The following is a 16,512-nucleotide window of genomic DNA, read 5'->3' as shown; positions in this document are numbered from 1 at the left end:
CCAGCATCAACGGGTCACTGACCACCACCAGCAGGCAAACTGGGCGAAGAATCTTCTTGCTCAAGGACACGACTGAGCGACTGTCGTTCCAGTAATTCCATTTGGACAAAGTTTTACAACTTGTAGCATGTTTTATCATTGTGGAGTGAAAAGTCTTTTCTTCACGATAAATAGCGTGACTCGCTTTGTGTGGGCCTGACTGATGGAGATGTAGAAAGTGAAGGAAAAGCCCAGAGAGCATATCAGACCCATTTAATCAGACGCCCTGCCAACAGGATTTTAATCTCCTGATCCCAAAGGCTCAGGAAAGCGAGAAGCTGCCGCCTTGGTGAGAGAATCTCAATGTGCTCCCAGTTGCCATTTATTAGCTAGTGTAGTGTTTTAATAAAATCTAACAGCACATTCAAATAACTTAAATGACATAGTGTCGCCTTAATTTAAACCAGCTACAGGAATAAAATGACTATTAAAATGTCGTCTAGGTCTAAATCTCTGTTTAAGAAGTTTTATTTTCTCTTCTGATCGAGTGATGGAGTATAGCAGGACAGATTCACTGGCTGCATGCAAGCAGTAAATAGATTGAGAGGCAGCCAGTGCTTCTACCCAGCAATCTAGGTCATTAGGTCTGTAATGTAATTTAAGGAGCACCACATCTGCTCACATGTAAGCAGAACTGAGAGTTGTGGCTCGAGCTTTAGAGCGATGCCTAATCCCCCCGTGACGCCTGATTGGACGTGTTTTCAGCCCATGGTCCTGCAGAGCTCATTTGTTTTCAAGAGAATGTTGAACTTAAAGCAGAATGGAGCAAAGAAACAGCTCAGACGGCAAATTCATGATGTAGTTCATGTTTATTATATCGTTAACATGTTTAAACTGCAGAATTAAAGTATGGATTTTTCAATCAATCAGAGCTCACAACAGAGAGTAGATGTTGGGCCTCATGGCTGTGCACTTATTGGATAAGCCTAATGAGCATGTCATTGTTTGACTGGCATCCAGTTTGACCCAGGCTCCTGCATTCCGTTGGGCCAGAGAGGTCAACAGGCCACCACATGCTCATAGAGCGAATGGACGTTGGCTTATTGACCGACAGACGGGTGACCTAAATGAGCGGAGAGAAAGGATTACTTGTTTATTATCCGTTTGCTTTATCCGCCTCCCCTGCTCTCACTTTGTTCCTCACATGCCTCTCACTGGTGTGAAACGATTTAACACAATAGTCTACAAACTTTGTGTCACATGGGCCACAATCGACCAAAAGGTACATGTGGAGCACAAAAAGAGAATTTGGACTTACAAAAACATAAAAATATTTGTTCAATAAAAACAAAGGATGCAGTTTTTTAATCAAATGGATAAAATAGTCAGATTCTCGTAGGCAACGTGCATGTTTGCCTTATTAAAGAAAAGGCATCCAGTTTGCACATTTTTTGCAGTATTCAGTGTTCTTTGCTTGGAAGAATTTAGTTTATTATCATTGATGAAAAGATTGGTCGCTCTTTCTATTAAAGTGCTTGTCTGTAGATTTGGCTGCATCAAGGCATGATTTTTGGTAAAATTAATTGGCTACATCTGGTCACATTTAAGAGAAAGTAAGATGTGTAGTTGTTAAAATACTGTTGCCCTGATTCATAAAAAAGGAAAAGGTCTCCATGTGCATCAAATACTTGTTCTACCAGGGGCAGATTTTGTACCATTCTTGGTTCAAAATCCCCATTTTGAACAATGTGTGGCAAACTCTCAGTTAACCATCTTAATAATATCTGACAGACAACTTGATGATTTATGTCATGCTGAGTTGTTTACGCTGCAGTAGAGCTGGATTTCTTCCATGCAAAGACATTTCCTCAGAAAATGACTAAGAAGGATAGCAGGATCATGATTGTGCCTAAAGCACAACCCTGAGGGACTCCACAGGAATGGCTAATAGTTTGATCACTTACAGGTTAGAGCATCATATATAAATAAAAACTCCACCTGTCCACTCAGTAACTTACATTTACAATAAAAATGTTTTAGTATGCCCCCCAAAAATTTAAATATTGTAACAGTTCAGCTTTTTTTAAACATAAAGCAGACATGCAGAGTAAAAAGATATTTTTTAAACCCCAGGTGTTGTTTACTCCAACATAATACATAAACAGCATAGCTATTGGTAGTTGCAGGTTAATCATTAGGTCCCTAAAACAACTTGAAGAGGATCTGTTCAGAAATCTAAATAAAATTTAACTTTAAACAACATGAAGTATTATCTCATAGATTCCTGCATGAATTTCCTGTCAGCTCTAAATATGAGTATTTTGTATTACACTGTAAAAAACTGTGATGTGATGAGACTCTATCGGCTCAGTTATGGAGAGACAACAGTAGATTCATCAGCGTTGCCCAGCCAGTGGTAATAACGTGGAGGCTTTCACATGGCCGTCCACCAGCCGCAGCCTGAGGGGGGTTAGCGACTGACTGGGTCCTCCAGTCGACCATTTTGGTTAGTGCAGCCAGCCAGATAATTAAACGTGATGGAAATCTTTGACACACTGTAATCACATCACACCTCAGTGCTGCGAGAGCTCCACTGTCTGGCTCCCAGTCTCTTGTCACTGACACAGAAAGGCACTTTGTGAATTGATACGTCTAATTTTTCCACATTTTCCCCTCATAGCAGCTGAGAAATAAATTTCTTTCTGAAACAGCTCTGTTCAACGACTCTTACAAGACCTTCAGTTTCTTTGTGACTTTGTTGGCAGACTTAAGCAAAACCAGCCTCCGGTGTGTGAAAAATCAATTCGCCAACATCCAAAAACCCCATAATGAAGCCATAATTAAAGACCTGCAATCAGAAACTCAACTCGATGTTTTTCTTTTTGAATCCCTTAGATGTATCCCCTTTAAACAGCTGGTATGGAAAATTAGCCTGTTTTTAAGTTTAGGGAAAGATTTAAACTCAAAAAATATTCAGAGACTTTAAATTCAAACAGCTTGCAGGAGACTAAACTAAATCTTCTCCAGATGTTTAGATCTGGTTCCAACTTTCCAGCCTCTTGATGAGTTAAGTTGGTTCATTAAATCAGACCAATTTGAGTTTTGGGGGATTTAAATCTAAAATTAATGATCTGCCACAGCCAAAAGTTAGGCTGAAAAGGGGCTCAGAGGAAATGATCCCACTTCCAAGTATTAAATAAATATTTGGTAAATAAAACATATGGAATATAAAATATTCACATATACAGACACCATGAACCAGTTTCTTTCCTCCCCCGTTTGACTAATCAGATATGATGGATTTATTTAAAAAAATACTACCTTGTAAATAGGGATGAAAGATATGAAAAGTTGGGCTGATATTGATTTCCAGAATTAGTTTTGCTGTTGTTTAATAACCCAGCTAAATTAAAATCGAAGAACATCACAAAGCAGCTGTATTTCTGGAGGTTCCAGATCTATTTGTCTGTTTCTGATGTATTTTAAATTTCGGGGTCATCTCCATAGAGAAGTGGGTTGGCCCATTTACACTATTTTTAATTACAGCTGCTACTTTATGCAGCATAAATTACTCAGAGGGGTTTCCCCCATTACTGTTTCGTGTTTGTTTAGTTTATTCAGCTTGTGAAGCATTAATTAGAGAATTTTCTTCTGCCATAAGAATTTTTTTTTCTGCATTTGAGCACCGTTTTAATAAAAATACCCAATTATTTTCAGATTGGGTTTTGACACTATAATAGCTATTTTGTTCAGAGTCTGAGCCCCTGGAGAGTTTATTTTGTCAGATTTGTTCCCCTTTTGGCTTTACTTAATAGCAGGTTTAGTGAACTCTTAAATTGATGACTTGATGCAAAATCAGGCAGGCACAATTATTTTTATGTTGTTAAAGTTTTAAAGTAATATTCCATTTTGGCGCTTACTATATTATAATTAAATACCAAATTGTATATAAATAAGAGCTTTTTCAGAAACACAGATTTTTGGTTTTTTGTTCTGTTGATGTTGCACAATTACATCTAAGAAATGAATTATTACCCAGTTATTTTGCTGCTATTTTTCACAAATAAAGGTTAGAATGACAAAGTTTTCTTAGGGTCTTATAAGTACATAAGTCTTTAATAAAATTATGTTGTAAAGCACTTTGAAATGCCTTGCTGCTGAAATGTGCTATGCAAATACAATTTGATTGATTGATTGATTGATTGATTGATTGATTGATTCATTCATTCATTGATTCATTGATTGATTGATTATCCCAGTTTTAAACCAAAACTCTTAAATATGTCCAGATTTACTTTACAGGTATAAAAACAATTTAATTCAAAATGACTTAACTAATCCCAGAAGGAAATAAACTTTTGTTGTGTGTATAATTTTTTTCAAAGACTTGCTGCAGATGCTGATGGTTTTGGGCTGGGAGAGTCTTCCGAAGCGGTCTGTGTTGCAACGGCTGTGATTAACCTCTGACTGAACACAACAGAGTCTCCATTTTTGTTTACATTTGTGAAGAAGGAAGTTGCACTCGGGGTCTTTTTCAGAGGTTTTTGTGTCGTTTCCTTTAGTGGTTCTTGGTGCAGCGCCACCTCAGGTGAGGAGCGGAACAGGTTGCTTAAACCGTTTATTTAGTTTGACACAGTGCTGTGTAATAGAAAACCAAAGCAACTAATAATGTAACAAATGTTGCAGTTTTGTTCTCAATCAAACCCAGTGTACCGGTCTATCAGACATGAAAATAGTTTAAAAGGTGTTAAAGTTAGGGAATCCAACTTTAGAAGACCAGAGCTGAAACACAACCACATAAGTCATCAGTAATTTTAAATTATGTTCCATAATTTATTTTTGTATCTAATTTAACCTCATGAAACTTATAGAAACCCAGCATAAAACCATCAATTTCATCTTTCACGTCCCCACGCACCCAAGCTAAGTTCGTGGCAGTCAGCATGTGTGTTAGCGCTCGACCAGAGGTGGCTGCTGGGCTGACCGACACTGACCATGTGTGTGTATGTTGTGTGTATGTATGTGTGTGTGCGCAGCTCCCTGCAGACTTCAGCAGACTACACCTGGCCGACGGCTTACACCCACAGGTGACCCACGTCTCGTCCAGCCACTCAGGATGTAGTATCACCAGTGACTCTGGAAGCAGCAGCCTGTCAGACATTTACCAGGTAAGGCCTCCACTCACCGGCCCTGGACCCCCAGCCAGGCCTGGGTAGTGTAGAGTCACACCGAGGATGTCTCGGTCTGCTGAATTATCTCACTTTTCTCTGAGGAATTCCGTAAAATAACATTTGAGTTTGGATGAAATGAACCTTAAATATGTGCATAAATGGAATCAGAATCGAGCTGAAGTTGGAAAATGTCCTCCTTGTGGCGAGCTGACATCCATCCCTGTGTGAACTCTCCATGATCTTTTTAAGCAGAACATTTTTCCAGCGTAATTCAAAGGTTTTGCTGGCGGAGCTGCTACAGGACCCTGACAGCAGAGCGGCGCTGCTCTGCAGGTGGCAAGCAGACAGGCTGGATGCTGCCGAGCAGGTGGTCCAGCCCACATCCTGCCTGCCTCCATCTCTGCCTTTTCATCACGTTAGAGCCAGAAGCACACAAGTCCTGCAGAGTTAGCAGCTCTTATGATATAACTCTGACTAAAATCTTTCACTAACCTCGCTGATTTACCTTTTACTCATGTTCAGACGCTACATGAAGCCAAATAAATTTCAGTAAAATAGTGGTGGACTAAATATCCAGCTTAGAGGGACACACATCTGCCAAATGTCATGACTATAGACTTCCCCCAAAACCTGAAGCTAATCCTCTTAGCAGCACACAGCCGCCCATTGGACCTGCTGTGTTCCTGTTTGTGTGTGTCCCTGTGACTTCCCGCAGGGCCACACTCAGTCACATTCTCTTTGTTTATCTCAGACCTCTTGCTGGTTCTGTTCTGGTTCTGGTTGTCGGGTTGCTGCTGAATGTTTTCATCATATCACCGGATTCTGTGTGTGGATGTCAGGCCTTGTTGAAGATGGCTGCAGCAGGTTAAACAGGCTTTACTGTCTGTAGTCCGGTCTGATCCGGGTCTCAGTGCCATCTGCTCACAGCTATGGGACAGGATCTGGGTTTTTCTCTGTCACATTCACAAACACCGTCCTCTGCTTTTGTCTTCCTCTTGTAAACTTTTAACACTTTTCTTCAGTTTCTTCCTTTGTTTTACCTTCTGTAATCCCTGCTGAACTCTTGATTGCAATGAGCTGTTTTCCCCATATTTGCAGCTTTGTTGGAAATTATGAATAAATTAAAAATTATGACCTATGACTATTAAATATACAACTGTTTAATAGCTCATCTAGTGGGTTTTTTATCAGTCCAAAGCTGAATCCTGTTTCACCCTTCACCTTTAGCTGTTTCTATAAGGTACGGAGTCCCAGTTGTTTCTGTGTTGTCTCAGGAAAAAAGTGGAGCCAAGCTAGCAGACAACTCATAAATATAAATACTTTAAGTTTACATTATTTATGACACCAAATCCAATGCAGTCATAACAGTAGCAGAGATAAGATGTCCTAATTTAAAATATTTTGAAATGAAACCCTCTACTGCAGGGGTGGGCAATCCAGGTCCTCAAGGGCCGGTGTCCTGCAACTCTTAGATGTCTCCCTGGTCCAACACACCTGGATCCAACAGCTGAATCACCTCCTCAGTGCAGTCAAGTTCTCCAGAGTTATTTGACTCAGGTGTGTTGAAGTAGAGACGCATCTAAAAGTCGCAGGAGACCGGCCCTCGAGGCCTGGAGTTTTATATATATATATATATATGTACCTTTTCAACATCATGAAACAACAAAATAAACATTGGTTGTTTATATTGGCCCAGTTTTACCTTACAGAGCAATACTGTTACCATAATGACGTATTGAACATCCCTATTTAATAAATTGATTTTAATTCTTGTTAACCATCAAAAACAGAGAGAAAATGTCATATTTCTGTTTAAATATTTTTATTTTTTTTATATTTAGAAGAACATACTGATATAATAAGAATTTTTGTAGATTAGTAAACCTAAAATCCTATGTTTTGAAACTTTTGTGCATTATAATGTATTTTTCTTGGTATATTGTACATCTGTACAGTATAATATCAGAGTTGCAAAAGGCGACTTGGGTCCAAAATATGATGGGATTTATTTGCATTACATTAGCCTATTAAAGCTGCCTTTGACCAGTTGGATGGACTCCTAACACCTGAGTGGTGTATCTTTAACGTTTAACATGTCAAAATATGTCTAATGTCATCAACATCAACAGTTTTCAGCAACAGTTTTGCATTTAGATATTTTCCTGATCTTGTGCAGTTAAACTATATTGGCAATATTGTACTGAAAAACTAAATACCGGTGCATTAGATTTATTTTTCTTTAGGGCACATTTGGTCCTCTGTATTTGTTCTTCCCTAACAAGCTTTAAAAGTAATGCATGCTGCGTAGATAAATGTAAATGTCTCAGTTCTCAGTGGAGTTTTTCTCCTCTCCTAAATTAGGTGCCAAGAGGGGAAGTGAAAACCTTCGGAAACGAGGAGCTCTTGGGGTTATTCAAGCTAATCAACTCCTGAATTTAAATATTTTTCCAATTAATGTGTTTTTAATGACATGATAAGAATTGTATAGTCCAGCGTGTATTGTTCTTAGATATTAAACTTCTGATTGTATAACCTTAACCCATTTCAAAATATTTTACCATCAGAATATTAACAACACGTATCTTTATAATTAGTGTCATTTCCAATTATTTTCCATAGCAAACAAAGTGAATATAGCAAAATCTAGAAGAAGCGAAGGCCACTATTGTGTCTACGTTGTTTTGATTTTTTTGATGCATTTACATTTAGCTTTATTTTTAACAAGCCCAGAAGAAAAGCTGAATATGACTGCTGCATATTTAGTAGACTTCATTTTATTAGATGACATCTGTTTAAAATAGAAGAAATCCACAAACACTAGTGTTGTATCAGCTTCCTGGGAGACTCCCTTCCCACTTGCTCAGTGGAATATTGCACCCACTACCTGCATAAAGTGACTGGTTAACCATAGAAAAAGGGATTCAGCCAAACTGCTGTCAGCTCCTAATGATGTAAAAATGCAAAAAGGAACAATCAGTTGTTTTGGTTTGTTTGCTGATTACCTAAAATGTGTCATTCCTCCAAAATTCTGACAACTTGCCTTTTTATCATCATATGAGCAATAACTGAAAATTACAACATCTTCCTCCAACATGTGTATGATGTCAGAGTGGTGATGCTACTCTTTTTAGTTTTGTTGCTTTTCCAAGCTTCTCGGGTTGTAAACAGAGAAGCATGCTGCTTAGCGTTTTATTAGTTTGATGCTGTGATGAGAGTTGCTGAGCAGACTGGGAGCAGGTTATTGATGGGAGCTCTGAGTGGTCGAACAACATGGCCTCTCTGCTGCAGCTGCTGTAAAATCCACATCCTGGGACTGGAGTGGAGCGCCCCCGCATCATCGGCGCGTCACTGCCAGCATGGCCGACTGTTTGTGTGTGAATAAATCATGATATTGGTCCTTTGAAAGCATTGATCCAAGAATAGCCTGCATGAAATATTAACAGCCCGCTGACTCCTAATGCTCGCTGCAGGTTTTTGAGGTTTTCATATATGCTTAATGTGCTTAAGAAAACAAAAACACATCATTTTAGCGCAGTATTTTGTCCAAACTGTAGCGAACCTGGTGACCTTCCAGTTGCAGTATTGTAGACACTAATGTGTAAAGCTCTCCATCTTGCATCCAGCGTCATCTCTGCAGACATCAGTTTGGCTCCGCCCACCAGATTTTGCACCAATGGAGGCCAAATGGTTAGTCAGACGCTGAATCATTAATGAGCCTTTTCCACATGGCGTTTGAGGAGAAACGACTCAGTACGTCTGAGCATTAAAAAATGAAAAGCAGAGCGGCAGTCTGGAGGCGACAATGCGTCTGGCTCTTAGATGTTGTGGACAGTTGGCTCAAGCAGCCTGTTCTACTCTTGTTGTTAAAACTGCTAAAGGTGAATGGCGTTTTGTGGTAAGATTTCTTGTCGGGTACCCTCAGAACTGATGTTTTGTGTGGTCCAGAGGAACTGATTGCAGCGCTCATGCACGGGTATCTGCTCCATGTTCGCTCTTCTTAGCTGGCTGTGCACATATTTTATCTTTTGCTTTCAAGGAACAGGATCTGGCTGCAAGGCAGGCTGTGGAGTTCTGCTGAGGGGGGAGGAGAGAAGAAAGTTAAGATTTAATTAGCTTGTTACTATGCATAGCAGCCTGTTTGATATGCTGTCTCTCTCTCATACTGTATTCAATGCCTCATGTCACAAGGCGGTTTGAATCTCACTGTTTGATATGAAACGAGTCTTTGCAGATGATGTTTGTGCTGGAGAACAGCTTCGCCGTGCGTATCAGTTGTAAAGCTTCTGGTCATTAATTAATTGACGAGCGTCCAGGTGGTTGCTTCAGGTTGATCTCTGACGGAGTCACAGCGTCCCGCAGCGCGCTTCTCGCTCCACACACGCTGAACCTCTGATCCGTTTGCTCCCCTCAGGCCACAGAGAACGAGCCAGGCGACATGGACCTGAGCGGCCTGCCCGAGACCGCCGTGGACTCCGAGGAGGACGATGACGAGGAGGACATCGAGCGAGCCTCCGACCCCCTGATGAGCCGGGACATCGTCCGGGACTGCCTGGAGAAGGACCCCATGGACCGGACGGATGATGACATAGGTGAGCCACTAGGGGCGGGTTTTACTTCTACATGTTCAATCCTGGAGCCACATTTCATGTCATTTTTCATTTTATGATTTTTTTTATTTCATTACACAATAATAAATATGAGTAATTCATGTCAGGGTTGCACCAATCCACCTTTTTCACTTCTGATACTGATATCCGAGGTTCAGTATCGGCCTATACGATCCGATACAGAAAAACATTTATTTTTTTTAAACACTTGGGTTCTGAGCATAAGGTCACCCAGAGCACAAAGCATAGAATCAGACTGAATAGATCTTCCCTTTGTCACACTGTCACCGATACCCAATCTAGAATTGTTTTCAATATCAGGACCAATACAGATACTAATATCACATCAGTGTATGTCTTGTTCACATAACTAAACGAAATCATGAATGAAATGGAACAGAAAGAAGTATAAACTTATAAGCTCTGCTCCCTATTTACAAAGATAAAATCAGATATTCAGCTCATATGACTACTGCAGGCATATTTCAAATAAACAATAAAAAATACACAACAAAATATTAACTTATTCAAGACCATATTGCTTCATCATAATAATTTTTTTTTTTTATTAATTGCAGAAAGAGGTTTAATCAGTTTTATCTCACTGTGAAGGTTGTCGCACATAAACTGGCACCTTTAACTGAAATGCATCTTTCCATCATCAGGGACCTGAATCCACATTTTGTACATAAAATTAGTTTAACTGTTTGTGTGATCTCTCTGTCCACTTCCACTTATGACCCTTAACAGTTTTCAAATATTCAGCACAATATGTCACATATGGAATAATTAGTGAATTATACAAACTATACAAGACCTTTTTGTTTAGTAATTCCTTTACTCTATTTAAAACAGCAATTTTTTTATTTATTTTTACTTTTATGTGATTTATATAAGATTTCCATGACAAATACTCATCAGTGAGCGCATCTAAACACTTAAAACACTTAATTAGATGTTCTTAATTAAGTTTTTTGGTATCCCAGGCATTCATCTCCTTTTCCCAGTTCGTAATAAAAGCCACTTGTTATTCAGATGAGCCACAGTAAACATCCACGGCTGTTATGTTGGCTTTCGAGTAATTCTCAAAGCCACATCAGGCTTTTCGTATCATATCCTTTAAAGCTATGACTCAACTCCAGCTCTGATGATAGGCGTGTTTAAAAAACGAAGTACACAGAGTCGGTCGGGGCTTAGCAGCTGATGTGGACTTTGGGTGAGAATGATGCATTGGATGCAGAGAGAGAAGGAGCGAGCGCCAGCCCTTCCCCCTCTCTCCATGCGCTGATCTCCCTGCTGCGCACCCTTTCCTCCCTCCCTCTGCCGGGAGGCTTTTCTAGGTCACTCCAGCACATCCTCTCGCCTCACCTCTCCCAGCGCATTAAACTTTCAGCGATATCGCAGCTTCACACACAACGCTGTTGCCATGCCAAGCCCAGGTCAGCCGGTGCACAAGACTGCTGCTGGTCAGGACCAAGGTGCAAGATGTTCTGGATGTTTTTCTTCATTGACTGTCAGTAGTGATACAAGAGAATAATTACAGCTTTTAAGCAATTGTACATGTGGAATTTAGTCATTTTAGTTTTTTATTCCGTTTATAAAATATTAAAATTAGTATTGCAAGCTTCATCCTGAATAGATATGTTAAAGAACAAAACTGGCATCCATGTAGGTGTAGCTCAGCATTGTGGAAAAAATGCACATAGCAGGTTAAAAACAGACTGATTAGAGATTCTGATTAACCTTTTTACTATATTTCCACAAATATTGAAAACCGAAGATCCATGATGTGATCTGAATGCTTTTATTTTAAATAAAAAGAAATGATGATCCTGCTCCTAAGTGATTTATTTTTTCATTTTGCTCCTTTTAGAATTGTACACAAGCTGATATGAGAAAGTTAATATCCGTCCTAATGTAAAGCAAAATCTTTCTGTGCTGATCATAATAAATGTTTGGTTGTAAAAATACAAATACTTTTCCTTTGTAAGAAAATTATGTCAATAGTTACACTGTTACAGTTACAGTTAATTACACTGATTAAAAATCAAAAGTTTAATAAATGAATTTGTGTCATTCTAAGGTAAGGGCCACAAAAGGCCCCGGGGCCGCACTTTGCACACCCCTCCCTGAGCATATCTTGTCACTGGGAACCAGCCGATGCTTTGCACTTGCTAGCATAGTTGGATAGCTGGTTATGCATGTTAAGAAATAAACTTTTCTCAGTTGTGCTTAGGAATTTCTCTGATTTTAATCCAGCTTGAAGGAATGATGAGTGACTCAAAAAGTCACAGTGTGATTAGTCAGCCATTATTCTTGGCCTCCCTCAGATGACTGTATCAATAGAATTGATATTTGGCTCAAAGAGATTCCTCTGCTGGCTCCATGATGATTGCGGTGACGATCAGGTCTTCTTGTCTCGGTGGAGGGGAGATGCTGGATCACGCTAACCAGCAGCTCTGCTTCCTTTCTCTCTCCCATCCAGGAGTCAAACCTCTTCCAGAGTTTGATGGTTTTTGTCTGAACAACCTGTCTTCTCTTTTTGTCCCTCTTCACAGAGCAATTACTGGAGTTCATGCATCAGCTGCCAGCGTTCGCTAACATGACAATGTCGGTGAGGAGGGAGCTGTGCGCGGTCATGGTGTTCGCCGTGGTGGAGCGAGCCGGCACCATCGTTCTCAATGATGGAGAAGAGGTTTGTCTTGGTGCATTTTTATTCCATGTTCTGTGTCAGTCTGACCTCTACACACCAGCAGATCTTTGTTCCTCTGTTGGATGTTTTTTCTGCTCTGTTAACCCTGAATGGTTCAAATAGTTTATCTCTGGGTCATTCTAGGTTCCCTCAGGCACCCAAAGCTAAACAACCATTTGGTTTGGGTTTCATATTTTCAATGCATTGCACTTGAACAAAAGGATAAAGAATTTATCTCTAAGGCCTTGATTCAAGAGTAAATTAATGCGTTCAGAGAACTTAGGCTTTAAGCATGTTGTTGCTATTATTGGTTGTCAGATTTTGATGAATTTATGTAAAAAGAAAAACAACAAAAAAAACATATTTTTTCCACTAAATGTATATCAATAATTTTTGCTCTAAATCAAGCTTGCAGTGGTTGCAACAATCCTCATTTAAGATCGCCTCTTCCCAAGAAAGAGAGCAAGAAACCATCTGTTATTCTGCTTTCTTTTTGCTTAATGGCTTTGACTCATTAAGGGACACCAGCTGTTGAAAATCCAACCATGTATCACTTCAGTTTGTAGGTAGACAAACCTATAAAGCATCTTTCTTTTATCTGTATTAGGTCAAAGTGCTGCTCACATCAGTTCATAAAATAAATGAACATTGAAGTTACTCTAAAACTAGTAAACAATTGTGTAATAAAACCTTAAAAAGAGCAATGATTAAAAACGACAAGCATACACAGCATGTAATATTGAAAATAAAATAAGATATAATTTAAGACATGTTAACATGAGCATGTTGTATTTATTGAATCGGTTTCTCCATAGCTTATGTATATAGTTTTAAAACACATACCATGGAAAGAATGGGAAATAGTTGACTGCAGCGGTCAACAGGGATTATGGCAAGAGAACAAGTTTGTAAAGATGTTTGAACTTTAAAATCAACTGGAAGAGTAGAAACCAAACCTGGCGTCATGTTTTCTCCTCTTGAGTCCTGTAGTTTCCCTGTGGAAGCAAACAAGGTGTTAGAATAATGTGGACATATACATTTCTGCATCTACTTTTGTCAGAAATCATATTTATTAAATGGAAGTCCAGAAACAACGTTCTGCATAATCTGAAATAGGGCTGCAACTAACTATTATTAGTAATAAATAATTCACACGATTGGTTGGATTAAAAATTGCCACATTTTGCAGATTTTTCATTTAACCACCCCATCCTAATTTATACAAAAAGAAAATTAACTTCTTCTTGCCTAAAATGCAAAAATAGAATTTTCTTTTGTGTACGCTTGATCATTTGTAGCATCTTCAAATGTATCTAAGAAGTATGTAAAGACATAGGTCTAACATCAACACCGCCCGTGACTTACTGCCACTCAAATTGAACATACTAAAAAAAACTAATAAGGTTTATTAGTCCTAGGAGCTAAATGTATATATTTTTTGTACAGTTATGATGTGATGTTGTGTTAGCAAATGATCTTTTCCAGTTAAAAATAAATTGATTACTAAATTAGTTGATTATTTCAGTAATCGATTCATCACAGGTAACTGTTTCTGAAGTGAAATCTGAAGTTGTTCCTGTTTTCTGTCTGCAGCTGGACTCATGGTCGGTGATCCTGAACGGCTCGGTGGAGGTGACCTACCCTGACAGCCGGACAGAGATGCTGTGCATGGGGAACAGCTTCGGTGTGTCTCCAACCATGGAGAAGGAATTTATGAAAGGCGTCATGAGGACCAAGGTGGACGACTGCCAGGTTGGAACCCTAATTTGAGTTGATCTGTCACACTCTGCTAGCATGAACAGCTCCATTTCCTTTGCATTTCAGTGTGCAAAACCTGGCAGGAGGCCTGTCATCCTGCATTATTGTGTCCCACTGTGCCCCACTTGTGCTGAAATGTTTGCAATCATGACACAGAAAGTTGCTTCCAGCAGTAGCACCCTCTTATATGTAGAGGGATCTGGTTTTTAATTATTAAACTGAATAAAACATTTATTGTATTAATTTGTAGAAGTATCTCCTACTGTGGTAAAGTGAATCGCCTCCTTTCTTTCAGTTTGTATGCATAGCCCAGCAGGACTACTGCTGCATCCTCAACCAGGTGGAGAAGAACATGCAGAAGGTTGAGGAGGAAGGAGAGATCGTCATGGTGAAGGAACACCGTGAACTGGATCGTACCGGCACCAGGAAAGGACATATTGTCATCAAGGTGACACCTCTACTGTCTTCTGCAGACGTACAAGTTTTGCAGGATCGACTTGTAAACTTCTGTCCTCATTCTGGATTATCAGGGCACGCCTGAGCGTCTCACCATGCACCTGGTGGAGGAGCACTCAGTGGTGGATCCTACCTACATCGAGGACTTCCTGTTGACCTACAGGACCTTCCTCTCCAGCCCCATGGTCGTGGGAAAGAAGCTCCTGGAGTGGTTTCACGACCCAAGTCTCAGGGACAAGGTACGGCCAACAGGGCGGAGCTGCCCTAATAATTAACTTTTTGATTACATTCAAATGTTTCTGAATTAGTTTTGAATTTGGTGCCCTGTGAAGATGTTGCCGTGGATACCAACGTGTGCCGGTCATGTGATTTTCTCAGGTTACACGGGTAGTCTTGCTGTGGGTAAACAATCACTTTAATGACTTCGAGGGAGACCCTGCCATGACCCACTTTCTGGAGGAGTTTGAGAACAATCTGGAGAAGGAGGTACGTTTCTTCAACAAATGCAATGAAAAATTTGAGAAATCCATATTTCTGTTATATTTTTAATACCTTCTTTTTTTCTTTTTCTTTTTTTTGCAGAAAATGTGTGGGCACCTCAGACTGTTAAACATAGCGTGTGCTGCTAAAGCCAAGCCGCGGCTGGTGACGCTGACCAAGCCGTCCAGAGACTCTCCTCTGGCCTTCACCCTCCTCGGAGGTCAAGAGAAAGGTTTCTGCATCTTCATTGATGCCGTGGAGCCAGGGAGCAAGGCAGCAGAGGCCGGACTCAAGCGTGGAGATCAGGTGACTTTCACATGAAAAGATATTTGTGAAGTCCTCAATGTGGTTTTTGTTTGAATATTTTCCAGTTTTATTTAGCCCTCTGGCATCCTCAAAAGCTTTTTAATGTCTTTCTCTTGACAACTGTGAAGAACAATCTCAGTCAAAGTTATCTTTTTTTCCACTTGAAGCTCATTTTTCTTGTGAAATTGGTTTTATATTATGACCTAACTGGCATTAAAAGGCTTCCCTTTGAGAAGTCTTAAACTGAACTCTCTAGTAGCTGCAGGCACCCTGTAGACTTTCTCCTCGCAACTTGACATCCCAGCCAGTTTCACACTCTGCAGGCCTCTCAGCTGTAAGCAAAGGCTCTTAATCCTTGAAACCATCTCACAAGTGTCTGGGTGTGTGTTAAGCCCTCTGGACACCAAACATCCTCTGCAGCTGTTTCTCCCAAACGGAAGCAGAAAAGTTGTCTTACTTGGTAGCATTTACCCCCTTTACACCAGTCACACTGTCCATGTTTTACCCACTTCACCCTGTGATTCAGGACCTTCAAACTCACAGCTTTAGTGTTATTTTAGTTGTCACAAAATCGTGATGTGCTGCATACAAAGAGATCTGAGCTCTGCAGGTTGGTGCTCTCAGAGCATCTCAGACATTTTACAGATTGCATATGACATTTCATAAGCTATGTTTAAATATCTGATTGTAATGCAAATTTTGAGCAAACTCGGGTTTCCATCTACTAGTTTGGAGTGCAAACGCAAAGCGTGATTAAGTCAGATGTTGACATTAAGCAGAGCTGTAATAAACGGGTTAATGTTTGCTTAGTCAGAACTTATTCAGCAACTGTATTTCCATCTCCCTTTTAGCAAATGAACTCTTTTTCAGAAAAGCCAAAAATTAATATTTTTGCAAAATTGAAGTTATTTGCATCAACCTTTTCTAATATGATACTTCTGTCTTTTGCTTCTCACCTCACTCATCTAGACTCTTTGTGCTCCAAACCCTCTATTGAAGTTCATGGTTCAAGGGCCTGGTAGTTTTTTTTTGTTTTTTTTTTTNATTGATTGATTGATTATCC

At 39.8% G+C, this 16,512-nt stretch overlaps 1 protein-coding gene across 5 annotated transcripts in view; it reads left to right on the top strand.

Moving 5' to 3' along the window:
- LOC103137362 (rap guanine nucleotide exchange factor 2-like) overlaps positions 1-16,046 on the top strand; it is an 86,388-nt gene extending 70,342 nt beyond the window's left edge. For 2 of the 5 annotated variants that reach the window (XM_016670903.1, XM_016670904.1), the window contains exons 5-12: positions 5,016-5,147; positions 9,562-9,739; positions 12,316-12,452; positions 14,043-14,201; positions 14,503-14,655; positions 14,738-14,902; positions 15,042-15,149; positions 15,246-16,039. In XM_016670903.1, the coding sequence (XP_016526389.1) occupies positions 5,016-5,147; positions 9,562-9,739; positions 12,316-12,452; positions 14,043-14,201; positions 14,503-14,655; positions 14,738-14,902; positions 15,042-15,149; positions 15,246-15,464 (1,251 nt within the window). In that variant the 3' untranslated portion in view covers positions 15,465-16,039. Of the gene's footprint in view, positions 1-5,015; positions 5,148-9,561; positions 9,740-12,315; positions 12,453-14,042; positions 14,202-14,502; positions 14,656-14,737; positions 14,903-15,041; positions 15,150-15,245 lie in introns of all 5 variants that reach the window. The other 3 variants (XM_016670900.1, XM_016670901.1, XM_016670902.1) reach the window with 3 other exon arrangements.
- Positions 16,047-16,512: the final 466 nt, after the last annotated feature.

This window comes from Poecilia formosa, unplaced genomic scaffold (genome assembly GCF_000485575.1).
Source record: "Poecilia formosa unplaced genomic scaffold, Poecilia_formosa-5.1.2 Scaffold39, whole genome shotgun sequence".
In the NCBI taxonomy this organism is placed as follows: domain Eukaryota; kingdom Metazoa; phylum Chordata; class Actinopteri; order Cyprinodontiformes; family Poeciliidae; genus Poecilia; species Poecilia formosa.
This window is presented reverse-complemented; position numbering and strand designations above follow the sequence as displayed.